Raw genomic sequence first — 27,192 nt, 5'->3', positions numbered from 1 at the left:
ATTTGAGATTCATTAAGCTGCTCAAGGTCACAGAGCTGGCAAATGGCAGAGCCAGGGTTTGAACTGTCTAGTTTCACTTCAGAGCCTGCACACTTAACCACTATGCTCTATTAATTGAACTTCTATTAACAACAATAGCAGCAGGTTGTTGACATAGCAAGAAGAGAGTCTGCAGAGGTACATACCCTCAGTGGCTCCCCACTGCCTCCTCCCTACCTTGGGCCCTACCCTGCCTGCGTCTCCCTGAGTAGTAGCCACAATCACATGATCCCTGTTCCAGAGGTGGCCCATGATGTTCACACTTCAGTTGGTCTTTCTGTAAGCTTCTCCCTGTCCCTTTCCATATGACAAACTCTTGCTCACCCCACGTGACCCAGTTTAAATGTGCTCTGTACACAACATTATCTAGCACATATTACATGGCTCATAAATCTCAGTAGTGTGTGTGTACCTTTCCCAAGCTGGAGTGGGATCACCTATTTTGGCATCTGGCACCTTCCACAGCATCTCTAGCTCTCCGAAGCTTCTAGTAAATGTTTGAGAAAGGGAAGCATGTAGAAGACATGGAAGTCATTAAGTAACAAATACTCAGCAGAAAGGGCTGTTAATTGAGGAGGAGGAGGGAGAGGAGGAGAAAGAAAAGAACATCAGATATTCTAAGACAAGTACTTATAGAAGGAACCACTAAAAGCTTTGAGTTTTGAAAGCAAATGTTTAATTTAGGCTCTCCCTTCTGTGTGCTTACAGATGGCACCCGATTCATTATAACGGCCAATCTATATTTTGAGACTTACTGTGGGTCTTATGGACTTTTCTTCTTTTTTGATTATTAACTACTTTAGTTTTCTAAGTATGTATTCTTTAAAAGCTTGTCCTATTGCTAAACCTAATTTCCATTTGAGATAGCACATGCGGGATCCCTGGGTGGCGCAGCGGTTTGGCGCCTGCCTTTGGCCCAGGGCGCGATCCTGAAGACCCGGGATCAAATCCCACATCAGGCTCCCGGTGCATGGAGCCTGCTTCTCCCTCTGCCTGTGTCTCTGCCTCTCTCTCTCTCTCTCTGTGACTATCATAAATAAAAAAAAAAAAAAAAAAAGAGATAGCACATGCTTCATTTTACGCAGACCCCAGTGGGAATGTAGGGTTCAAGTTGTTGGTGTTCCAGTTAGAGCACACTTTCCAGGAGGTACGTGTCTTAATGCATCAACTGAGGCCCATGTTGTTTCTTGGGTTGCCTTCTCCAAAGGGGGGAAAGTTTACACCTGTGGAAGGTCCTGCCACAGGCATTTCTAACTGCTTTTCCATCTCTGTCCTCCCCCTGCAGGCTGGCCATATGTGACCCTCTCTGTCCTGGGATTCCTGTACTGCTACTCCCATGTGGGCATTGCCTGGTCCCAGACATACTCAGTGGATTAATGCTGCCCGGCCCATGGCAGCCCTTCCTGCTGGCCTTCAAGGCAAATGGTGCTTCACCCTGACCTCGCATACCAAGATAACCTCCAAGGAACCACTGTTTGATCTGCTCATCTTTTATTGAAGTTACCTCACTCCAAGAGTGGGAGCTTGAGCTCTCATAGAAAATTGGCAACCAGAGAGTCTTCTAACTTTGGGAACCCAGAGTTCATCCCCCTCAGCCCTGTCATTCTCCTGTTGAGTATCTTACCCAGCTGCACATGATGACAGTGTGGTCTAGAACCCAGTCCTAAAGGCCCTTGGGGTTTCTTCCACTTTATCAAGAATTAAATACAATAGACATTTCTCAATTGGAGTGCAGAAGTCTTGATTAGTGATAAGGCCTGTCCTCCACTGGGCGTATTTCTGAAACATTTTGGTAACATTTAAGTGACCTCTTGCCTATGTCCTACAATGTGGTCTCTAGAACCAGCACTGGGGTCTAAGCTTCACACTTTAGCTCCCCAACAGGGAAGGGACAAAGCCACAGTCGAGTTTCTCATTACCCAGTTAAAGAAGATCCAACATATCCTATAGTGTTCCAAGGGGTCAGTGGCTAAGGAGATCTGTTACTGGAATACCACCATGGTGATCCACATTTGGATGCTCGTTCCCTAGATTTGCCGAGAAGTATAAACACGCCAGTCCCTCTGCCAGTCAGTTAATCGTCCTTTCCCAATAAAGAAGCAGAATTAAGGAACCAGGGCATAGCACGTCCATAGACAGGTGTTATCAGGCAAGTGACAAAGGGTAAGGATGGTTTCCTGCGGTCTTTTTTCCTTTCCATTGAAGTAAGTCCCAGCAGCCGACTTCCTGCTCAGTGATTTACACTCAGTGGTTTACATTGTTTTGTTTTGTTTCAAATAAAATGGAGCCTTTTCTGTCACATTGGTAATTCACATTTTTGTAGAATCACTTCGAATTTTTTTTATGTGAGGAAAATGCTTAAAATCTAAACACACATAACAATGAAATAATTTCCTTGGACCTGATCTGGCCACGTATCTCACATCTTCTACCTGATGTGGTCATGTGTCCTGGCTGTGGTTTTTAACCCAATGAGATTTATACTCCTAGTATGCAGGACTGGCCATCTTGCTGACATCCTTTCTTCCTGCCCATTCTGCCTGGAAGAGCAGACCATGATGGAGCCGATGGCATGGGGTGGGCACAGCCTGTGTTGGGCACAGCCTGTGTTGGCCACTGCACAGAACAGACCAGCGGGGTAGTCGGGCTGACAGCAGTGGCCTCAGCAGGTGAGGTAAAGGTGAGGGAGGCCCAGGCAGGTGATTCCAAGGTGCTGGGAAGTTTCAAGGAGGGAATGGGGCTGGGAAGATGAGCACTCCAATGAATATGGTACAGGATCATGGACTAACACGAGTTCGGGAACTGTGGTCAGCCACAGAGAGTCTGGCTGAAGTTCCCATGGAAGGAAGGGGCTGGCTAAGGGAACACAGGAACGTGAAGATGATTGTCGGCCAGCGGCTGATGTAATGTACGTGTGTAAACAATACAAAGAATTTTGAACTCTTTAGAGACACCATTTATGTAAAAACAAAACGGCTTATTCATTCATTCGACTTATACTCGAAGAACTGGTGAATATATTTGAAAGTGATAATCCTGAACTTCTTTTAAGCTATTACACGACTTAGAGTGCTTCTCAGGAATTAGTATATGATGAGCTACTATTTGAGGCCTGATTAACCAACATGTGGATTATCTAGGACCATTGTTTTCTTTCTTTAACCTCTTGCTATTCTCCAACTGTAATATGAAAATGCTAACATATCTTTCCTTGTGCATGTGAAGTAAAATCTTGGGAGTTGCTTTAAATGAAAGAGTCTTGAAGTGCCTGGGAAGACAGCAGTTCCAGCTGAGGAGCATCTGACATGTCACTTTCCACAGCCATCAGCCCTGGGCAGCTTCAGGCATGCAGCTGGAAAACAACTAGACAAGGTCCCAAGGTCACTTCTAGCCCCAGGATCCTCTGACCTCAACTGAGCTCTGTGGGCAAGCCAGAGAGCTCCAAGCATGATTGCCAAGATGATCCCCAAGGAGGCAAGCAAGACATCTGAAGGACAGCCAACACTTGGTCATTTTGAGTAATTCTTGGGACTGTGCAAGAAGACCTAAAAGTATTTTTTTATTCCTTCAAATTAATTTGTTTGAAGTGACAACAGAAAGCCTTTTGTTCTATTAAAGACTGCTGGCTAGAAAGAAAATGTATCAATCACATATAAAGTTGCATAATCTCTGTATTAGGAGGATAGTAATTTAGTGGGGTGGGGGTTCCCCTTAAAGAAATTGTGACTGCTCACTTATTTAAAATAATCATATAATTGTTGACTGAGTATAAGAAATTAACCATAATAGAATGAGTTTGTTTCCTAACAAACACACACACAATTGGACCAACTATTGAGAAGCCAGATTATCTTATTGGTGCTGGCTTTTCTCAGTGGGCATGGAGAAACCAGAGGCTCCCTCCCCCCTTCAGGGAAATAGTTCTATTTTTAAAACAAACCCACAAAATCCCCCTCTCTAGTAGTTGACACCCCTTTGCCACCCAGAATGTAGTATCTATTATTTAGTTCTGTATTACTAGTCCTTTTGACTAATTACAAAAATAATATTCACAAAGAGAGGTTTTTTTCACCACTGAGGATATATAAAGAACATAACGTTCAGTGCTTTTCATAGGTGAGACTTTTTTTTAGGTAAGATTTTTAAATGAATATCAATCACCTGGAATTTAAAAAATTATCACCTTAATTTTTATTCTCTTCTGCAATGTAATGAAATAATAGGTTGTAGAGGACACCATTAACAATGAATGCTGTATTCATACTGTGGCTCTATGAGATCAAGTGGAGGCCTGAATATGGCCTGCAGATCACAGATTCCTCATCCTGAGTTAAGTTCTACTGACTGCAAAAAGAAAAGTGCCCTTTAAAAAATGTGGGCCATTGGTATTAAATAACTCAGATTGACAGTGCCGTGGAGAATCTCACCACGAGCAGGAAGCAATACCTATTAAAACCACAGCAAAACTAAGAGTGTTGTTATATAGGACTAGTTTGGAGGCAAGCAGTCCTCTACCTTTCTAGCTTCTGAGACCATCAATGAATTAAAGAACAGATCAGAACTCATATTGTTGATATGGACTCATCCCCAAAAGTTTGTTTTTTACACTATTATTTTAAAAGGCAGGGAAGCATTAATATATCTTCAATATATTTCAACCCAAATTGTTTAAAAGTTCATTTCTAATCGGGAAGTCACCTTCAGACACCTATTGTCAATGTGTTGTACCACAGTGTTCCGGCGATGCCAGGTTTTGAAGGCATCTCGGTAAGCTTGTGTAGCAGATCCAGCCCTATTGCTAGATCATGACAAAGCACTTTTACAACCATTATCTTGCTAGGCTGTACTGAGACACCCAATTTGGGGGTCCTAAGTTGTCCAAAACCACACTTAACAGGTACTATCCAAATTAGAGCCTCCAAGCTCTTGAAAAGGAAAAGAAAGTACCATCTTTATTCTGTCATCTTAGTTCAGAGCACCCAACTCGATGCCTTAAAATTATATAAGAAAAGGCAAAAGCAAGTATCATGTATAAAATAGTTTATTACCATAATAAATAAAATTAAACTTTTTTTTTTTTACAAATATCATTTGTGCTTGTTTAAAAATGTTGAGAAGGGTATATCATCAATGGAGGGGCCCGCATATTCCTCTTAACATTCCCAAGCTGCACACATACAGTGGCGTTTCCGGCAGCATCCTCAGCTGACCATAAAAATACTATCAGCTCATTTGTACTTCTGTCTATTCATGCTCATTTGGACAAAGTGGCAGAGGCGAAGGAAAAAGAAAAACCCGATAAAGGATTTGGCGGGACCCAATGGAAAGAGTGTCAATATAAGGAGAAGCCCCAGATTGACAAACTGCTCAGGAGTAGAAGTGTCCTTACGGCGTTGGTGAAACGTCAGATGTGGGCAGTCTCCAAATGATGCACAAATACAACGTCTGAATATTAAGAGAATACATTCATTGGGGCGGGGGGGTTGCATCTTCCTTAAGATCTTTCTCATTGTTCATATCCTGATAGAAGATCCGTGAACTTCTCATTGAACAACTAGTAGATCCGTCGACTGACTCCAAAGTCACAGATACAGAGACAATGGCTCTAAGAAAAGTTTAATGGTGGGGCGGGGAGGGCACCCACCGGGTCTGGCACCTGCGGGGCATCTGAGTCCAGTTCTAGAGGTTCCAGAGTAAGTCTGATTTGCTCGCATGAGAAGTTTCATTTGAAACTAAGCTGCAAATTCACATTGATTCTTTTGATCTGTGTGAGTAGAAATCAGAACTTCTCAACATGAATACCTCCTGTGAGAAAATGGTGCTTTCTCTGATGGCTGCGGTTGGTGTTGAGGGGACAGTGAAATCCCCCCCCAGCTGAAGGGCACAAGAGCTGGTGAAAGTATTTGTATTGAAGCGAGCAAGAAGGCAGTACAACAATTTAGTGACACAGGAAAGGCTACCCTGGGGTCTGAGAGTGCCCTCAGTGGGTTCCTCTTTAAGCAACACGACGTGAGGAGGGAGGAGGGGGAGTGTTGGCAGCTCCATCACAGCTGGAGTTCCATTCAAGGGTCTTAAGGCTAAACATCTTTATTGCAAAACATTGTACAATCTATTCATCAAATGCACATCAGCAACTTGTATCTCCACCAGGGCTCCTAAAATTGTCTGGAGAGTGATGTGCCATATGGTGGTCAGTGCAGCAAGGGGAGAGGAGGCTCTCCCTACACCTGGGATCTAAAGGCATTCTTTTAGTCCCCACAAAGGCTTGGATAAGAATTCTAACTTGTTACTTTCACCCACCACCGAAGGATTCGAGAAGGGAGGCTTGTGGGGTGGGGTGTAGTGGTGCAGTGCATTTTTACTCTGAGCCATGCTGGCTCCACTTCTGAAAGAAGATTCCAGAACAGGGCCTGATGTCAGCCAGCAACAGCACACAGGATCTCGAAGGCTGAGAGTAGAAGGGGCCCAGGAATCGGATAAGAAGAAATGGGAGCTGCTTTGAAACACTGGGGCCCATGCTGTTGTAGCAACAGAGATGTGTTAAGCCACTGGTTGCCCACCACGGGCCACAAATTCTGCACACAGATGTAGTCTGAGGTTGTGAGCATAAGGAATGGTCTCAGAAACAAGCCAGGGGGGCTGAGCATGAGAGAATGGGATGGATGAAGGTGCAGGCATCAACACAAGGGCTTCTCAACCAGGCAGCTGCCACCCTTCCCTTCCTGGGGGAACCTTGTCACACTCGGTGGAGGAGCCCTTGCAGGCACACGGGCCGGCAGCACTCCGTGCTCGAGTCCTCGTCCTCCACGGAGAACGAGCGCACCATCTCGTGGGCCATCTTATTTCACAGACTCAACCCTCACTCCCACGCTTCCCATCGGTGGGGGAGAGGAGAGCGTGTTCAACAAGCAGCCAAGCGCTGGGGCAAGGCCTTCGGCTCCAAGGCAGCCTGGCGGGACACTCTCTGGGAAGCGGGGCCTCCCTACGAGGAACATTCGAGGTAAAGACTTTTGAAGTACGAGATCAAGTAACCAGCAAGTACTGGGCAATGGTATAATACATCATGTCCCCGTCCCTCAAAAAGGAAAAAAATAACTCGGGTAAATATCTCAGCATAACTTCTAAAGTCTCAGTGTTGGGTCCAACACCTAGTGACTCCGAGGTTCCCTAACCTCTCTTCAGCCACCAGTGGAAGGTTCGGTCAGCATCTGAAGCTTGTGGCCCTTGCTCGGGAAGCCAGAGCAGCATCCAGGCAAGAGTAGGTAGTTAGCACAAAGCAGCCCACGGCCAAGTGCATGTCATAAAGATGAAAGGAGAGAAGGTTTGGCTCATTAAAAACATTTTTTTTCCAGAGGAAATAAAGCACAAGTCACTAAAATCCTTAAGTGGAGAAGTCGAAAAGCGCACACAGCCACGTTGTGGTCTGTCACCACAGGCACACGTGGGGCCTGCGACCCCGAGATGAGCGCGTTCCCATCGGGGCATCCAGGCTTCAATCCTAGGAGTCAGTCCGTGAGTACGTCCATGAAGCTTTACTTTCTCCCCCCAAACAAGTGTGGACTTTCGAGCCTGGCACATCAGCGTCTTTGCCCCTCAGACCCCAATGGGGAGGCATTTCTTAATAAACACCTGTACCCTCCGGCAGAGCTGGCGGGGACAGGGGCCCCTCCAAGCTGGCCCGGAGGGGCCTGGACGGGAGCCTGTCATCAAGCCTGCAGAGAGCCGGGCAGGTGCTTCTAAAGCCGGACGATGGCATCAGTCAGTAGGGCCCTTGTCCCGACTTAAAGGTAGTGAGTACTGAACTTCAGAAGCGGGCTAACGGACATATTTAAGGAATGGCAAGCTAGAACATTCTGGGGCAGATGGTGTTCTAGATTTTTATAGCCTCTGGACTAGCTGGCAGCTTTTCAAGGAGACTGAAACTCTCAAAGCTTTATCCAGAGTCATCACTCGGCCTTGGGACATTATACTTCCTCCTCTTTGCGTGCTGCCCTCCGAGGCTGAATCTAATCCTGCTGCAGCCTTGGGAAGCCAGGAGCCACTCCGGTAAGCGTCCCGTGAGAAGCCGCCCAGCGCACGGGGCCCCGGGGAAGGAGTCTTCCCTTGACCTCCTGGGCCCTGTTCCCGATGCTGGGAGCCAGGAGAGGACAGCCCCACTCTGCACACACCCAACTGAAGGCCCAGTCCTGGGGCCTGTCGTGGCCGCCGAGCAGGACTAAAGGGGCGGGCGGGTAGCTGGGCCCAGAGGGGAGGCCTTCAGAAATGCTGAGTATCTTTGGTAGGGCAAGTCCCATCCTGGCAGGTCCCCTTCAGTCCTGGGGCGCTTAACCCAGGCTGTGCACAAAGCAATGCCGGGTGCCAGGGGTGAGGCGCTGCAGCGTGCACATGCGGAAAGCCAGCGCCCTAGATGGGTCCCTGCTGTCACCCACAGTCCAGACCCCCTGCACTCCTGATTCTCCCCCAAAGCTAATTTTTAGAGTAAAACTTCCAACCTTGCGTGTCGATTTTTCGGGTCCTGACGCTCTTCAGGGGGCACACACCTGAGCTAGTTCCCCTTGGCCTGGAGAGACCTCTCTCCTTTCTCAGATGCCATTGAAAGGAACTCAAACACATGGATAATCTGACCCCAGGTGACTAGGAGGCAGTGGAGTGTCCCCAAGCATCACGGCATAGGGGCCTGATGGCCCACACGTGGCTCTGTGACAGTCACTCTGAGCTCAGACCTCCCCCGGGCCACCTCTGCCCGTCACCTTACAGAGACAGCTTGAGAACCTGCTGCCTCATTCTCTGTCTGCCGTTCCCGGAGCAAGTACAAGCGTGGCCCTGCAGTCTTGGTGGTTTCTCTTGAGGTCCTACCGACTTTAGTAAGAGAAAAAGAGGTGAATTTTAAAATAAGGCCAAGCATGGATCCCAAGTGTCCCATAATGACCCCATGCAGTGGACAAAATACAAACTTCTGAAGGGCAATCAATCCCAGTGAGAATCCTAATAGAAACATAGGACTTGCTACAATCGTTTTTCTGAGGTTGTGTGTGTGTGTGTGTGTGTGTGTGTGTGTCTGTGTCTTTGCTAATAAAGCAACTCTGGGCTCATCGCCCTTCCTGCTGACGCTGCACACCCTGAGGAATGCCACAGGAACACTAGGGGAGAGGTCGAGAAGGAAAAGAAGCAAAGGGGCCCATGCGAGGAGGACAGTGGCATGGAGCGGGGCCAGAGGTTCGTCTGAGGCCTCTGGGGCCGTCCCTGTCGGCTCTCCCACGACAGCAGGCTGAGACCACAGCCCAGGGTCTCTGCTTCCTGAAGGCCCCTCTCCGGCTCTTCCACTTGGGAAAGGCGACCTGAGGATTCCGGCTCCGAGTGTCAGTGGGAGGCGCCCCGGGCCCCTCTCTGCTTTGTGGCCTTAGCCAGTAGAGACAGAGAGGTGCAAGGCTCTACCCTCCCTGACCCTCAAGCTCCCCTTGTCCCAGGCTTGTGACAAATGACAGCTGTCGGAAAATAGAAGGTGAGGACAGGTAGGGGCTGTACCAGGACAGGGAATGCTGGGAAGTCCCTGTGCCCACTGCAGTCTTTGGGGTCCTGGTGAGGGAGCGCGGCCTGGGGGCTACCAGAGGGGTTCCCTGGCGCGCTCCCACCAATCCCCACGTAGCTGCTCCTCTTTTCTAGTGGTTTTCATCTTTTACAAATATCACGGCAGTAAAAAAATTAAAAACGAAGGAAGATACCCTTTAGACAGCATGCCCCCTCTTCCAAAGGCGTGCAGCTGGCGAGCGCTGCCGTCTCGCAGGCCGGGGGGCTCCCAGGGAAGGAGAGGGGGAGCGGGAGCCGGAGCGACTGTCCCACTCTGGTCTTCGGTTGAGAAGTTGGAAGTTGTTGGTCACGCGGGTGTGTGTGGTGGCGGGGTGGGGGGTGCCTAGGCCGGGGATGGGGGTGCTGGGGGGTTGTCTTGGACTCTCTTCTTTTTTTCTCGGGGTTTGCTTTTGTTTCTGTTTTGTTTCTTTTTTTTCCAAAGAGCCCCCTCAGCTTGCTCCAAAGATGTCTCTCTCTGATTCAGGGGACTGGGGCCTCGATATTTCGAAGAGCTCCTGGGGAGACTGGGAGGCTCTTCTGGAAGTCAATATCCTGAGGATCTCGGAGAGCTGCTTCTCGATGCTGGTCATCTTGGCGTTGAGGGCCTGGATGTCCTCCTTGAGCTCGTGCTTCACCTCCAGGACGGCGGCCTGCAGCGTCTGCTCCGGGATGGGGTAGAAGGAATGCTTGACCTCGGCCAGGACGGGGCTGCGGTCCTGGGGGCTGCGCGCCTCGCCCGCGTTGTCCAGGCGCAGGTCGCTCTTGGTGATGCCGCTGTCGCACGAGTCCGTCTTCTTGAGCGTGGCCTCTCCGGGCGCCTTGGTCCTGTCGGGCAGCGTCTCCATGGACTCGGCCTTGGCCACCTGGCTCCAGTCCTCGGGCCTGCCGCCCGCGTCCCTGAGCCGGGCCCAGCCCTTGCGCCGCGCGCAGTCGGCCCCGGGCGCGTGCAGCCGGCCGAGCTCGGCCACCGCCGCCGCCGCCGCCGCCGGGCAGGCCGCCGGGAAGGCCACGGGCGTGGCGGGGCTCTCGCGCACGGTGACCACGCTGGCCCTGGGCGCGCCGTGGGGGGCCGCCGCGCGCTCGGGGCCGCCGCCCCTCTCCACGTCCAGGTCGTCGGGGTCGCGGCCGCGCTCGGCCGCCAGCCGCGCCTCCTTCTGCTGCCGGAACCGCTGGAAGAGCCTGCGCACCGGGTGGTCCGGGGGCAGGATCAGCGGCGCCTCGTTCTTGCGCTTCATGCGCTCCTCCTCCTCCCGCTTCACGTCGCTGATCTTCCGGAACACGATCTGGAGCGGGACAGAAGGACAGCACAGCTCAGGCCCGGGGCCTGCACCCCCCCCCCCGACCTTCCAGACCCCTCCCCAGGAAGCCACTGTGCCCCCCGAGGTCTTCAGGGCAAAGCCCTCCCTCGCCATCCCCGCGGGCCTCCTCCCCGGAGACCGGCGGGCCTGGGCTGGGCTGGGCGCCCCTTGATCAGCCCTTGCCTGCAGTCCCGCTTTTCTTTCTTTCTTCTTTCTTTCTCTTTTCTTTTCTTTAAGATTTTTTATTTATTCATACACACACACACACACACACACAGAGGCAGAGACCCAGGCAGAGGGAGGAGCAGGCTCCAAGCAGAGAGCCCGACGCGTGACTCGATCCAGGGTCTCCAGGATCACGCCCTAGGCTGCAGGCGGCGCTAAACCGCTGCGCCACGGGGGCTACCCTCTTTTTTTTTTTTTTTTTAAGATTTTATTTATTTATTCATGAGACACACACAGAGAGAGAGAGAGAGAGAGAGGCAGAAGCAGGCTCCATGCAGGGAGCCCAACGTGGGACTCGGTCCCCAGACTCCAGGATCGGGCCCTCGGCCAAAGGCAGGCGCTCAACCGCTGAGCCACCCAGGGGTCCCCCTGCAGTCCCACTTTTCAAAAATCATTCTTCCGGGGATCCCTGGTGGCTCAGCGGTTTAGCGCCTGTCTTTGGCCCAGGGCGCAATCCTGGAGTCCCGGATCGACTCCCACATCGGGCTCCCGGCATGGAGCCTGCTTCTCCCTCCTCCTGTGTCTCTGCCTCTCTCTCTCTCTCTATGTCTATCATAAATAAATACATCTTTAAAAAAAAAAATCATTCTTCCGACCCAGCCTCAGACCTGTCACATTAGGACCTCCAGACAGGAAGCCCTGGAATCTCTAACAAGCTTCCCCAGGTGACTCACGCGTGAAAGTTTGAGCACCCCTGGTCTACACCACGTTGCAGGGTAGGAAAGCTCACATGAGTCCCCCCATTCCCCCAGCCAGGGCCACAGCTAAGACTGCACCTGGCATCTGCAGATCTGGACCCCAAGGGAATCGGGCTGGCTGTGAAAGCAGAAGCAAGCCTCACACGGAAGCCCTCCCGGTCCTCAGGCTGCTCACAGGGCAACAGCCCACAGCCTGGCACACAGGCTTGTCCTAACACAACCACCTGGGTGGCTCGTAAGGCGCTCTAATGTTACTTCCTGTGTTTCTTGCAGCAGCACTGTAAGGCCACGGGGACGCATCTTCCCATTTTAGAGAAGAGGAAAACCGAGGTTCAGGTAGCAAAATGTCACACAAAAGACAAGTTTGCTGTAAGTGACTCTTGCCTGAGCCATCAAACCCCAAACCCATCAGACATGCAGCAAGTACTTACTGATGATAACAATGCTTCATGCAGAGAATGGACCAGTCTGTGAATCCGGCCCCAAGTGCCCCAGGAGCCACAAATTACAGGGCTTGCCCCTGGGCCCACCTCCGATTATGGGAAAACCATATAATTTCTGGCTTATATGGCATGTGGCAGGTGCACTCTGAGACATGTGTGACTTGTCCCACATCTGATCTTGTGGGAAGCCACCTGCCATCTATTGTTCTATTGTTAGAGAAATCACTGGTTCGACGACCGATCCTGAGATCTCTGAGAAACAGGAGAGGAGGCCTGGGTAAGGGAGGGCAGTAGCGTTCCCATCATCGCACAAACCCCTGTGCCCTGGGCAGGCAGCCTCGGACCACCCCAGAACCCAGCCCGAGGACCTGCCACAGGACTCTCAGCTCTTGGCGGGGGGGGGGGGGGGGGGGGGGGGCGGGGATGGGCACACGGGGTGGCAGGCCAGGAACACGGGGCTTTGGGGTCACAAAGAATTGAATCCCAGCTCGCCCGCTTTGCTGTGTGACCTCCCCCAGGCACCTTAACTTCTGAGTCTCGGTTTCCTCCTTAAAATAAAGCTCCCCTGCCCAGAGTTCTCTGATGGCGCTGCTCGTTAGGTCTCATATATGACTGGCAAGATGGTCACTGGCAGGTGGAAATAGGGACGACCCCAGCACACACTGAGTTGCTTGATGCAACCAGCAAATCGTTGGTAGACTGGAGGCTCACCGCGTCACCCGATTTCTCCAGCAAAGCCCCTGAAGCTGGATGACTTGACACTCGGGTCATTAACAGATGCATTGGACACAGCTGCCGCTCCTCTTGCCACCTGGTTAAATCTTCAAACCGCATCACTTGGGCCCCAGGCCATGGCTTTCTGGCCTGCACTGGCGGCATTTCTCCCAGGCCCACCCTTTCCAGCAGTGATTTAATGACCCTCCTTGATCCCCTTCACCCTCACCTCCTCTACTCCTAGGGTCCAGACAGCAGATCCAGCCGTGGGACTCAGGAGAATCCCACATGTCTTGAAGACAAACCAGAGCAAAGGCATCACAGGGATGGAGGGATGATAAGCAGATGGGCCAGAACCCTCTCTGCCCCTGCCCCAGTGCTCTGAGCCGTCTCCCACCTCCCTTCCTCCCTCTGCTCCAAGGGCTCTATTCTGGGAATGGCCCCCACTCTCCACCAGGCATTCACATCCCCCTGACACCAAGGCCCAGCTCAAATAGCACCTCCTCCAGAAAGCCTTCCCTGATTCCACGGAGCTCTAAGTTACCTGCGGCCTCACAACACCAACAGCCTTTTCTGTGCTCACACTTCTCTTCTGCCCTAATTCCTCTCTATCCTGGGTCCACTTGTAGTAGAGCTGTTTCCTCCCCCAGTCACATCCCTTCGTAGAGACGTGGTGGACGCTCGTGAGAGGCAGGATATCCTCTGCTCTTCAACCAGATGCCCCATGGACCCCATCCCCTGACCAGGCAATGTTTTCAGATATCGTCGCCACGTCACGAGGGCAGTTCAGCACTGATGGGCTGGGGCTCTCCATAGAAGGAGGCAGGGATGTCTGGCTCGGTGCTGACTCTTCTGGAGCCTCTTGGCTTATCCCAGAGTGCCATCAGCCACCCTGTGTGCTGGAGGCAGCCCCACCTGAACATCACCGGCTCACCCGATGGGTGGATGAACCTGGAAAGAGCTTCCTGCCCTGCCTGCACTAATGTCTGAGCCCTCCTTTGAGAATCAGTGAGCAAAGCCAGCAACGCCCAAGTGTCTCTAAAGACATCAGCTGTGCTGACCTGGGGTCTGGGGTTCTGCTTACTAACTTCACCTGCGTCTTTAGAGACACTGGCCTTAGGGTCTTCGTCTCAGAGGCGGCCACGACCACACGTTTGGCCAACTGTTTCACAGCTGAGTGGGCGAGGGGTTTAAGTGGGGATCTTGAGGGGGAAGAAATTTCAAGATAAAATAAATGTGAGCCGCACTATAATGTTAAACTGGTCGCTTTACTGCGGGACTTCTCAGAGTCTCACCATGTCAATGTGTCTTTTATGAACGTCTACGTTCATAATGTGCGTAGCGTTTCTTAAATCCTTTTCCCTAGACCCCCTCTTTTGAAAGGGTAGTGATCCCTAGAAACCCCTTTGGGAAACACTGAAATTATATCCATGTGGGGAAGTGGGGTGCTCTCTGTATCTGTGCATCGCCCTGAGGGATGGGAAGGCCATTCGCTGGGCCTCTTCCCAGAGGATGCACCTACCTCTACCTCTGACCCAAGGTGCGTGATTCTGGGTTTCCATCTCCCCCTAGTGGATGGAAGAAGCTGCGCATTCAGTTCTCCAGCCTCCCACCCCTCAGTCACCGGGTCAGGGCCCACCTTGCTGGGCCATTTCAGGTCCTGAAAAGGCCCTTTCACCTGCCCCAAGCTCCATTCCATCTCATCTCCGGGCCCATCCTTTCACCCTGGCTCCTACATGACCTCGGCTTAGAGGTCATGTACTCCAACAGGCTCCCCTGACTCCCCCTGCCCACCCTCCCCCACCCCCCAGGGGGTCGAAGACCCTTGCTGCAGGGATCAAGCATGGGGCAGCCCCACCCAGCCCGGGCACAGATCACTGCCACCATCAGTGGCATCAGTGTCCTGCTTATTCCTCTTTTCCTTGGGGGGCAAGCTCCCTGAAGGCAGGCACGATGCTGTATTCGGGGTTGGTTTCTTTCCATCTTGGGTGTCACGTCTGACATATATAGCGCTTACTCGATGGTCAGTGACTCACTATGTCAGTGAACGAATTATGGCCATTTCCCTGTTGGCGAGCCCATGCCAGGGCGAAAGAAATGATGTGTATGCTGCCCCCCAACACACACACACGGACAAACCTGTTTCTGATGTTCGTGGTCCAATGGAGATCACAAGTGGACTTCTCTATGCACCGCCTATGTGCCCCGATTGATGGTATTTCTACTTTACGACGGTGCTAACAGGATACACATTCCCTAGAAGCCGTACTTTGAATTGTGCATTTGGATCTTTTCTGGGGCTAGCGCTATGCAGTTGGGGGCTCTCCGTGATGCTGGGCGGAGGCAGCGAGCCACAGCTCCCAGCCAGCCAGGCGATCACGAGGGTGGACGCCTGACACACTTACGACCACTCTTGCCCACACGGCCATGCTGTTTCCTTCCCCCCTTCCAGTTCAGGACTCAATAAATCACTTGAGATGTTCAATAGGCTTGGTGTTAGATGAAGGTCACACAGGCTAGGTGAAAACAGAACTTGGGGGGCGGGCTGGTCGCCTTGCCATCACCTTTCTTCACACTGGCGACTGGTGGATGGGGCCACAGCGCCAGGGGTCAGTCTGGAGACACTGTTACCAGGGACTCTAATGACCCACCAGAAAGGGCACAACCTGGCGACAGGCTGGCATGGGTCCAGTCACCAATGACGGGACAAGTCTGGATCGCTCCTGGCCAGCCAGCGTCCTGCCGGCCCGCAGGGGCATATATTTTCCCTTGTCTGACGTGTTGGGGATGCTGAGCGGCTCCTGACTTACTGCAGCGTGGGGAGACAGAGGAGGGCCCAGGCCAGGATGGCCACTGTGCCCCACTCATCCATCTCCGCATCCCTCTGGGGGTTCACCAAGCAACAGCCTCGAGCCCGGGAGGCCTCTCCTAGATGGCTGTTGAGCTGAACTGAACTGACACCCGGCTGGTCGAGCTGCAGGGCTTTCTGAGCAGCTACTTCAAGTTTGTTTGAAAAAGCAATTCCCCCTGGAACCTGAGGTGAGTCAGGCCCATCGACGCCCTTCTGGGTTCCATCCACGGAGGGCCTGGCCCCTCTCAAGCCTGAGCCCTTTCCAAGCCCCAGACCAGACCTCGGAGGGGCAGGGGCCCCCTCCGGGTCACTGAGCAAGAGGGTCCCAGCCACACGAGTAGAGGAAAGACAGGACGGGGAAGGGAATGGACCACTGCAGTCCTGACGGCACAGAGGGTGAGGGGAGGGCAGCCGAGTGGGAGCCCCGTTGCTTGAAAGAGCTCAGGTTGGAAGCAAAAATATATACATAATGTGAGCTCTCAGTGGTTTACATAAATGAACAGAGACTGAGCATGAATCATCGAAAACCGTAGATAAACCAAAAGGAATTTATTTCGGTTTTTATTAGATTTAGACACATGCCCCCAATCCCAAACACGCAGAAGCAGTAGAAAGAGCACAGGCTCTTTCTTTTCTTTCTCACTGACCAGACTCTGTGTGACCTTAGATAAGTCATGTCCTTCCTTGGCTGGACCAGATCAACAGTTTTCAAATCTGGCTGTAATCCAAACCTCTGGGAGAGGCTCCACCTACTGAGAATTTCCTGCAGCAGGGAGCAGGGTCAGGCTGGCGTTGGCAACAAGCTCCCAGGTGATTCTGATGCAGGCGGCCTGAGCCAGATCTGCTGACTGGGGTCTCAGAACCCCTGGACTGATGACTAGCGAGGTCGCAGCCACTCTGCTGCCCTCCGTTCATACACGCACGCTCACCCAGGAGTGTGGCCACACACCACCCGGCACCCTCTGCACCCTCTGCTGGAGCCCATGCTTCCAGCCAGGCTCGGCCTTCCTGTGTGCTCCCCGGGACTGAGTGGGGTGTGTGTGTGTGTGTGCGCGCGCATGGGGTGGGGGGAAGTAGGGGGCTGACCCCAGGGAGACCTCACAAGCCTCTGGCCCCTGAAGGATGACCACAGGAGGCCTGACAGGCCTGCCATCACTTCTGGCTCCTTCCTTTGATCTGACAAAAAGTGGTTTGCTGTCTGGTATGGAGGACACAAAGCCAAGCAAACATTTATGGAGCACTTCCTGTATGCAGGGGCCCCCAGCGGGCTCCACAGGCGGCCGCTTCATGGAGGAGGGTGAGAGGGGGAGCCAGGCCTCTTCTCCCCCCAGAGCTGGGGTCCAGGCTGGCATAGACTCAAGCCACTCTGAGGGACAGAGCAGCACCGGGGGAGGGGCAGGTCCCCAGCCTCATGTCCCTACAGACTCTGGTGACGTGGCCTCTTCCTCCTCGTTCCCTGTCCCACCAGCCCCCTCCACCAGGAGCCCTGCCTGGCTTTACAGCAGAGCATAAAACCTGAAGATGAACAGACTGGGCCATTTACGAAACTGAAAACGCCAAACAACAAAAGTGGAGACGGACGGATTTGATAAGGCAGTGGGGTGGGTGTTGCTTTTGGAAAAGGCCAGTTCTTAACCCCCTCAGAGTGGTTCATTATGGAATCGAGCTCATGCAGATGGCCCAGGGAGGGGTGGAGGCTTCCAGAAGGACCCAGGCCAGTCCAGGTCAGTCATCACTCATGGAGCTAAGACCATGTGTCGCCAGAGCCTGCGGCTGGAGGGGATGAAGCACAGCTCTGCCCTCCCTCCTCCCCTCTCCCTCCCTCCCTCCCTCTCTCCTCCTCCCCTTCTCCCCTTTCCTCCTTTTCTCCCTCTCTCCTCCTCCCCCTTCTCCCTCTCCTTCCTCCTTCTCCCTCCCCCTTCCCTCCTCCCTCTCCCTCCTCTTCCCCCTCCCTCCTGGATATGCCAGGCTTGTCTCCTGGGGGGCTTGTCTCCTTTGGAGACAGCCTGGGGGACAGAGCTTCAGCAGAAGGCGCAGGGGCCTGGGGTGGGCGGGCGCAGGTGGCAGTGGCACAGAGTGACACACAGGGGGCACACAGGCTCTGGAGATGGGACAGCCTTGGGATCGTGTTCCCCAAGCCTTGCCTTCCTCACCTGCACAAGCAGGTAACAGGGCTGATTTCTCAGGGCTCGGGCCTGGGGGGAGGTGGGCAGTATCAGGAGGCCCTTACGGAGTGTCTGACACGCAGCAGTTGCTGAAGAAGTGTATGATGTATCATTCTCGGGGGGGCAGGGGGCGACCCGTGAGACAGTTCTGGAAGGAGGAGCTGGAAGTAGGCAGGTATAAAAGGTGAGGAATTTGGGCGGAGGTATCCAGACAGGCAACAGCGCAGGCAGTGACACGAGGCAGAAATGCCACCGAAGTGTTTGCGGTAGGAGTCCCCGCGGGACGCGCTGACGGGGACGGAGATCTCGCCGGGTGCCAGGCACTGGGGTCCCACGTTGGACGTGGCCATCTCACCCCATCCTTACAGCAGCCCCAGCAGCTCGGTCCTATCACTATCCTCACTGTCCGATGAGCTAAGTGACCAGCCAAGGGCCCACAGGCGGTGGACGTGGGACTCAGAGCCTGGCCGCCTGGGTCCCCGCCCCTGCCTGAGCTCTGAGCCATCCTGCGAAGGTTAAGAGGCCTTGGGTTTTAGGGAAAAGGACAATTTTTTTCCCCAGTGTCTGCTGATAACCTCTGACCCTGCCCGGCCAGCCATCTCCCCTAGCTTCTCTCCCTCCCCGTCCTCGGGCAACTTCTCCAAAGAAGTCAAGGGCACCTGCTCTGAAGCACAGAGATCTGGCCACGAAGCCGAGGCTCCCGGAGCCTTCAAGGTTGTGTGTGTCGGGGGGGACAACTGCTCAGGCACATTGGGCTGGGTGGCCCTTTCATGCCTCAGGATGGAAGAATAAGTGAAGGTGAAACCCAGACTTTGAGTGGTCGGGAGAAGCAGCCGGGGCTGTGTAGCACATGAGCTGGGGGTCTTGGTTACGGGGAACGTCATGCTTCCCTGGAAGGTGCTAAGGGTACCAGTGACCCTCCTCGCCGTGAGTGACTCGCTCGAGGCGGGGCACTGGGAGGGAGGAGCAGGAATGCACAGAAGTCCCAGAGGACCTTCTCCAGGAAGCATCTAGAAACTAGAGATGCTCTGCTCTCAGGTGGCCTGGTCCAGTGCCTCTCGGAGAGCTTGTCTCGGCCCATCTCTCCCATCATCGGGCAACACCTGCACTTTCTTCTGCCATTAAGACAGAAGACACCCCATCAAGACTAGCCTCATCTCATCCATCCTTGGCCCCTACACCAAGGGCAGGTGAGTCAGCAAGGTCTTCTTTGGACAAACTAACCTAAGGCATGAAAGTCTCCTACAGATGCACCTGTTCCTGCCTTGAGGATGGTATAAGGCCAAGAGGGAGGAGGGGCCTTCCTTCTCAGTGCTCCCCAGTGAAAGAATCGCATCCCTTGGTTGCTGTTTGGGGAAGAGATGGTATTGCCGCAGGGGAGCTGCTGGCCTCTGGCATTTCACCGGGGCCGTCTCTGTCACTCTTCTCCTCGCTTCACGCTCCCTCAGTGTAGTGGATGGAGTTTATGGCCACCGAGGGATATGTCCACCCGGAACCTCAGAACGTCACCTCCTTTGGAGTCTGGGTCTTTGCAGGTGCTACCAGGTAAGGATCCTGAGATGCGAGCATACGGCCTGAGGGTGGACCTTGAATGCAATGATGAATGTTTTTGTAAGAGACAGAAGGAGAAGACACGAGCAAAAGGCCATGTGGACATGGAGGTAAATACTGGAGCGATGCGGCCACAGGCCAAGAAATACCAGGGACTGCGGAGAGCGCCCAGAAGCTGGGAGAGAAGCATGGAATCTCTCCCGGAGCTTCCAGCAGGAACCCACCCTAGAGGCGCCCTGGTTTCAGACTTCTGGCCTCCAGAACGGTGGAAGGAGGCACTTCCCTTGTTATAAGCACCGCACCCCCCAAGCCCCAGTCTGTGGCAATCTGCTACAGTGGCCCTTGGCAACTCGGACTCCGCTCCCTTTCCTGCCACTGCTTCTTCCCATCCCGCGTGAGCGCTGCCCTTTGCTCTCGGGCTCACCGGCTGTCCTCCCAGGGCCCTGGGGCCTCACTGCACACAGCACACGGCTGAGAGCTCACAGGTGGGCTGCCAGACCCAGTGCAAATGCCCATCTGCTGGGGGCTGAGTCCTCGGGGGACAGTTCTTGATCTTTCTAAGCCCCCAGATGTCTCATCTACAGAACTCCTACTTGCAGCCTTGCTGTGGTGATGCAGTGAATGGCACATGCGAGAAGCCCCTCCCTCCCTCCAGTCCATAAACCAGTCCCACTTCTCTCCCTAGTTCAGCCCTAAACCTGAAACTTCCCACGCTGAGCACGGCCACATCAGTGTCTCGTAGATCCCCCAGCCTCTGCTCTCCTCCTGGCCAGAGCAGCTTCTCTTCCTACCCAGCCCTTCCTTGGTGTGCACCAAGTGTCCAATGGGGCAGGATGAAATGGGGCCAAGATGTAGAGCTGGTCACGCCCTTCCTCTCTCATCAGAGATACCCAGGGGCAGAGAGAGGCGAACCAGCGGGCAGCTCCAACATGCCCTCAATAATGCTTCCCTCTGTCTGGGGATGCTCTGATCGTGATTTGTGAAATCGTGTTAACACCATGCGGTCTCATGATTCTCATGATTCCACGGGACAACTTAAGAAAGTGGAAGGTGACTTGGGATTTGCAGTCATCAAACCCACCAAATACTTCTCTGAGTGGCCGGCTCGCTCCCCATTCCCCCTTCAGCCTGATGATTGCACACAACCCCGCTCACGTTGTCTCCAGAGAACTGGGATCACCTATCCCTCTACCCTAGGCACACGGTGAATATTCCCTTTGCCTTCTGGCCTGAGACAAAGGGAAGTGGAAAATAGGAGAAGGGGTCTGCCCTGGGGTCTGCAACTAGAGGAGACCATGAGCGGGGGTGGAAAGCTCAGGGCAGGCCCTGAGGGGGAGGTCAACATTTCACTCCCACCATCCTACATCTGAGTCCCTCTGCAGTGCTTCTCCCCACTTCCTCATCTGAGCCTTCAGCCCCAATAGCGGCTAATGCCAACCAGCCATTCAGTGCAGGACCAGATATCGGGCTGAGTGCTTTGTCCATGTCAATGACCCTCACAACCAGCCGAGGTAAATGCACAAGTCATCCGCCAGGCAAGTCTGCACCTGGTGTCCTCTGCGTTCATGTCTCTGCACCGTGTGCTTCTTACCACCCGGAAGGACAAGAATTAAAGATAGAGTCAACCATCCTCAATGTCTTCTGGTTGGTTGCATTCTCTTCCCTTTTTTTCTGAAAAAATCTGATGCAAAGCATTTATGTGCATAATTGTTCTCCCACTCTTAGAAATAGGGGTTTTCTCATGCACCCCAATGTTTATAGCAGTAATGTACCAAAATACGGAGAGAGCCCAGATGTCCATCGACAGATGAATAAAGAAGATGTAGTGTGTACACAAACACACACACACACACAATGGAATAGTACTCAGCCATCAAAACAGATGAACACAGGAGAAGGGAAGGAAAAATAAGATAAAAACAAAGAGGGGGTAAACCATAAGAGACTCCTAATCCTAGGAAACAAACTGAAGATTGCTGGAGGGGAGGAGGATGGGGGGATGGGGTTAGGAGGGCACGGGATATAACGAGCACTAGGTGTTATATGCAACCGATGAATCACTACATTCTACCTCTGAAACTAATAAAAAAAAAAAGATGCATTCAAAATAAATAGATGTTTTCTACACAAATGCACAAATAACTTTGAATCCTGACAACTTGTCCACTCCTAGAGCGTTGGCTCTGACATCACTGTCATCTTTCACGATCTGTGCCCCCCCCCCCCGCCCCAGTCTGTGGCCTGTGATTCGGGTTGCTGGGACACTCACCATTTCATCCCACAGACTGTCCCATCCCACGCACAAAGCTCTAGAGCAAATAACTTTGATTCATGCAATCGTCTCATTTTGAAAATAACGGTTGTAACAATTTCACTGGATTTTATTCAAGGGTTTGACTGTCCCAATAAGTCATTTTCTGCTGTGCTGTTAAAACCTCCATTTTAGGATGCCGGGTCTCAAAGCTCTCAGGCGGACTCCTCTGCTCCCTCGGGCACAGTGCTCCTGCCGTCAAGGAAGCTTGCCAGGTTCCGTCCTCCCTGGGAAGGTGTCCACTGCTGTCTCAGTCACGCCTACACTACTGACTTAACGATCCAAATTGTCTATGCAGTGACAGCTCTCACAGCAGGGGGTGCAGAGGTGAGAGATGCTCTGGGGGGATCTCGGGGCGTGGGCCAGTTCCCTGACGGGCCCCCGGGGAGCTGCGTCTCCTCCCGAGCTGCCAGCCCAGCAGCCTGGACCAAGGGTGCAGCCCTACCCGGACAGCTGGTCCCACTCACTCCTGGCCCTGCCTGGGTCTGCCTGGGTGTTTCGGTCACAGGCACAGGGTGGCCGGGGAGGAATCCTGTATCCCCCGCAGGGCCATGCAGAATCGGGAGTGCCTGGCAGGTCTGGAGAAGGGCTCCTCGATGGGGAGAGGCTCCTTCAATGACAAAGGAGAAGGTGACTGGCTCCCTGAGCTTTTCCCTGTGGGGCCTTGGTCTCCTTCCCTGTGGAGTATGGGGCACATGGGTGAGTGGGGCGGCGGGGAGGGGGGTCTCTTCCATTCTCTGCCCGTGCCCATGCTACTTCAGAGAGGAGGTTTTGCTGCCTTCCCGGGCCACGCAGAGGTCTCCCCGTCCTTGCTAAAGCGTGGGGACCGTACCCCAGGTCCAGAGTCGTGCCTGGCCCCACACTGGCGGCCGAGACTCAGGGCTGCGTGCAGGAGGGGCACACAGACGAGCAGCCCTGGGCTGTGTGGTAACGTATGGGCCAGGAGGAGGAAGGAGGCCCCAGCTCACCTGTGGGCTCAGGCCGCCGTGTCTGCACGCACCTGCAGCAGCAGGGCAGGCCACTCCAGCTCGGAATGCTCGTTCAGCACCGTCCCTGGAGCCGGCGAACCGCCCCTGGGCCGGGCCCCAGCCACAGCCACCTGCATGCCCAGCCACTCGCTTGCCTCCCTGAGCCTGGTCTTCCTCACCTGGAAGCTGGGAGCAACGACGCTGGCTTGGGCTCTCAGGGGGTGCTCGTACCAGGCAGGTGCTGTGCATGTGAGCGATGCTGGCGGTGTGCCCAGGTAGTCTCCCGGCAGGAGGGGCTTTGCCACACGAGCCCTTCTATGCACACAGAGCATGGAGGGCAGCAAGGTGTGAGCACTGGCTGGGGTGCAGGTGGAAGGCCAGGCAGATGGCCGTGAGGGCAGCTAGCGGCAGATTCGGAAGGGGTGGCCCGGGGAGGAAGAGGAGTGGCCCCATGAGGGGCAGCGTGGCCTGCTTCTGCTCATGCACACCAGGCCGTGGTGTGAGAGAAATGGATGTGAGCTGAAAATCCTGAACCTCCACCTGGGGCCTCGCCTGTCCCAGGTTCCTGAGGAGCATTTGCAGCCTCACCGGCATCTCTAGAGGAAACACACACCACCAATTCCTACAGGGCTTTGGTGCCCTAGGAAGCCAATGGAACCATCTGTAAACCATGGAGCTGCCCTTAGCCCTTCCAGAGGCAGTTTTAGTAGCCTGCTCGTCCGTGCCTCCACTCTCAGGGGGCCCCACTCTGGTCCCTCTGGTCCCCCTGGTTGTCCAGGGAAGGGGTACAGTGGTCCCCTTCTTGGGAGAAATAATTCAAAAGGAATTCTTGGGGAGACCAATCCTAAATGGTACCTCTTAGAGACTGGAGAACTTTAAACTTCTTCCCACTTGTCATCAAAGCTCCATCCTTCATGAAGCTCACGGCCCAGCTGTGTGACTCAGGGCTCCTCACTTGGGCAGGACCCTATGGGAAGAAGCCTGGAGTCCCCTGCCTCCCCTCCCCCAGCTGTGCTTGTCAATCAGGGAGTGGGGCAGAGTCACCTGGGGAACTTCCTGTGCCTCATCAAGATTGCCACATGGGCACAGAATTCACACTTGTGTTTATAGGACACGCCTGTGCCCATGCTCAGGGGACAACATGCCCTGCTCAGTGCCAGTGGACCGGCTGCAACCCCCTTCCCCCTTACCAGCTTCACCAGCTCTCTCTCGCTCAGTGCTCCCCTCCTGGGCACCAGGCATTGCTGTCCCCTCACCCCCACGTCCCGAGCCCCATCCAGGGCAGAGGCCTTGAGGCAGTGGATGTGAAGACAGACAGCTCTGCCTGGGGCCCAGTATGTGTGTCTGTACTGAGTCCTCTGCCTGCAGGACACGTGCAGGGGGAGCAGAGCCACAGCCTGTCTCCCTATGGGGGAGGGACTCCGCTAGGGGTCTGCAGCTGGAGGCACCCCAGATCCCAGGGCCGGAAAGGGGCCCATTCCCCTGACACCGGACAGACCCAGTGAATCAGCCCTGGAGATGGGGAGCTCCCGTGGTCAGAACTCCCTCCCCGAGAACCCCCCTGAACTCCACGCCGTGGCCTAAGCCTCATGCTCTGCCACAGGCAGAGAGGACACGCGCTCCAAGGCCTCACTGCACCAGGAGGCAGCTCTGCTCAGCCATTCGGTGCCTACTGAATACAGACGGAGGAACAAGGCATCTGAGGTGCTTGGTCCACACGGGACGAAAGCAGAAAGGGCCTTCCCTTTGGGGCCCGACGGTCCAATGGCTTTCCTGGCCCGAGCTGATCTTTGATGAAGAGCTTTTCCACCCCAGGGAGCGTGGCTCCCAGGTCGCAGATGTGAGGGTGACTCGGACTGGCCCCTGGCCATGCACCCGGGTTCTCTGCCCCCCACACCACCTGACGTGTTCATGCCGTTCAGCGCTCGTTTCCCATCCCCGAGACTATGAATGTGTTCCCTTGTCTCCGAGTGATCTGGGATTGTCCCCCGACCCGCTCCCACTGTCCCCACTCCCCCAGGCCACAATACTAGCACCCTGGCCCGGACAGGCTGCTTGCTCAGTGCGGTGGCCCCACAGCTCGGACAGTGCCTGGCCCAGTGTAGACTTTGCAGGAGTGTTTGCTGATTGACTGTCTGACTTGGGCAAATCAATGAACTTCTCTGGTCTTTGGCTTTGTCTTTAGAAGTTGGGGGTTATACCCTCCACTAGAGGTACGCCATGAGGCTCAGAGGACACAGCGCACCCCAGGGGGGGTGTGCGTGCACGCGTGGGGGTGCATGTGCACACCAGCTATTTGTGTACTGCCGATCGATCCACCCTCCATGCTCTGCTTGGAGATGCCGGAGCTGAGAGCCGGCCACCCACGTTTCCCAGGCTCCCTGGGCAGCCGGCTTCCAGCTCGGCTCTGCCCGTGGCAGGCCCTGGCAGGACTGATGGGCAGCGGGGAGGAGAGAAGAATCTTCCTCCCTGCTTTTGGCTCCTGTAGTTCCTGTGCCAGCAGCAGGGGTCTGCTCCACGCCCACCCTCTGGCAGCTTCTGCTGGTGCTCCCCTAGCCAGGTCTGCCATGCTCCCCTGGGGCACCGGCAGCAGCCCCATGGCACCCCTCACCTCCTGGGCACCCCCAAGCCAGGCCCTGTCCCCAGAGCTGGGCAGCAGGCCCTGGGGAGTCTCCTCAGATGTCCTGGCACCAGCCACACGGTGCCCCTTCCAGGAGGTCTGAACAGCAGCACCTCGGAGCACCCCTCCCAGGAACTGGGGCCCTCCCCCGGGCCCTTGGATGCAATAATGCCACTCTCTTGTGCTCACGTCGGTGGGGGAGTTGCTGCCGCTTTTAGTTCTTAATCTCTGGGCATCGTCAACATCTGCTTTTCCCTCTTTCAGCTTTCTGACACCAATTCCCTGATTTGAATCTCTTACAAATTAGTGTGGTTTCAATTTCTGTTTTCCTGACCAGGCACTCACTGCAGCCGAGGGAGGAGCCGAGGGGGAAAAGTTTAAGTTGAAACATAGAGCAGGAGAAGGAGAGGACTCAACCTCACCTGGTGTCCACAGCCCCTGTTTTATTCACCACAGGCCGCCTGTGGGGGCTGGGCGACGGCCCCGGCTCATGCCACCCTTGCTGATGTCACTAGCACCTTAGCTTCTCTCTCTGGAGCCTATGAGGGCTCCAGTCAAGGCCTTGACTTTCTCTTGGTTCTCTTGGCTACAACGACTGAGGGTCCTCCTCCTTCCTCCTCTCTGCTCAGTCTATTCCCATCATTCAGAGGATCTGTTGTTCCTAAAGCTTCCAGAAAACTGTAGGCACAAGGCCTGTGCAGGGGAGGAGGAGGCCGATTTTCACCCAAGTCTGTCTTAGAAATACCCCGTCTTTGGCTGACTCATCCGCTGCCCAGCTGTGGCCTGTGTGACTCACAGCCATCTACTGAGTCAGGGCCGATGCTAAGCGTTTACATGCCTTCTCTTAACTCTCAACCACGAGCCTGGGAAGTTGGGACTATTATTACCCCTCCTCCAATGATGAGGGACTCAGGCTCAGAGGTCCAAAGATAAAGGACTCAGGCTCACAGGGGTTAAGTCCTTTGTTGAGTGTTGACTCAGTCAGTTAGTCTACAGATCGATGGCCAGAGCCCAAGTTGGCTGATCCTCAAGCTCTGCCACTGACACTGGGACTCTTGCAAATCTGTAATCACAGAGCCCAGGGGCCGTGGGAAGGGGAGACATTGAAGCTCCTCTGCTCAGGAAGCGGCCCTGGGAGAGAGCTGAGCACCTGAGGCCTAAGAGGGCCTTCCTGGAAGACTCTAACACTAGAAATATGGGCAGGACACCTACTTGCCCTGGGCTCTGAGCTTATCCTGGGATCAGCACTGAGCACCCCTCAGGATTAATGAGATGATGGTAAGGTATGACCAATGTCAGTGGCCCAGACCCAGTGCTGCCTCCTGAACTGGGGCCAGACTCCAGGCCTGGGGGGGCTGAGAGGTCAGTTCAGCCCTCAGGACTGTGCACCCGCCTCTGTTGCAACCGCTTTGGCCAAGTGCAGACATGGGATGTGTTTTTCCCATCCCAGACGACTCCTCACTCCCAGGGAGCAAGGCCATTAACTTGTCTCCCCAGCTGCACGTTCACACAAAATCCCAGCACCAAGCAGATGGCACACTCACGCCGCTGCCATTCCCCCCGAGGGAGGGACTGTGCCCTCCTCTGGCTCAGGGGCCTGGCCACGCAATCTGCCACAGGCCAAGGACCCCCTTCTTGTCCCCATCAGCCACCAGCCCTCCCGCCCGATGCCAGGCAGAGTCAACCGCATCAGGGCATCCGAGAAAGTGACAATATTCCCCTTTGGGGCTTTGTGGCACGCG

At 54.2% G+C, this 27,192-nt stretch overlaps 2 protein-coding genes across 6 annotated transcripts in view; one reads left to right on the top strand and one right to left on the bottom strand.

Moving 5' to 3' along the window:
- Positions 1-2,338, top strand: part of HHAT (hedgehog acyltransferase) — a 308,869-nt gene extending 306,531 nt beyond the window's left edge. For all 4 annotated transcript variants that reach the window (XM_072733345.1, XM_025982284.2, XM_025982283.2 and 1 more), the window contains exon 12: positions 1,325-2,338. In XM_072733345.1, coding sequence (XP_072589446.1) covers positions 1,325-1,416 — 92 coding nt within the window. In that variant the 3' untranslated portion in view covers positions 1,417-2,338. The remainder of the gene's footprint in view (positions 1-1,324) is intronic.
- Positions 2,339-5,064: 2,726 nt separating this feature from the next.
- The window catches only part of KCNH1 (potassium voltage-gated channel subfamily H member 1), a 367,276-nt gene continuing 345,148 nt past the window's right edge, over positions 5,065-27,192 (bottom strand). For both annotated transcript variants that reach the window (XM_072733343.1, XM_072733344.1), the window contains exon 11: positions 5,065-10,889. In XM_072733343.1, the coding sequence (XP_072589444.1) occupies positions 10,056-10,889 (834 nt within the window). In that variant the 3' untranslated portion in view covers positions 5,065-10,055. The remainder of the gene's footprint in view (positions 10,890-27,192) is intronic.

The sequence above is a fragment of the Vulpes vulpes genome, chromosome 13, assembly GCF_048418805.1.
Source record: "Vulpes vulpes isolate BD-2025 chromosome 13, VulVul3, whole genome shotgun sequence".
In the NCBI taxonomy this organism is placed as follows: domain Eukaryota; kingdom Metazoa; phylum Chordata; class Mammalia; order Carnivora; family Canidae; genus Vulpes; species Vulpes vulpes.
This window is presented reverse-complemented; position numbering and strand designations above follow the sequence as displayed.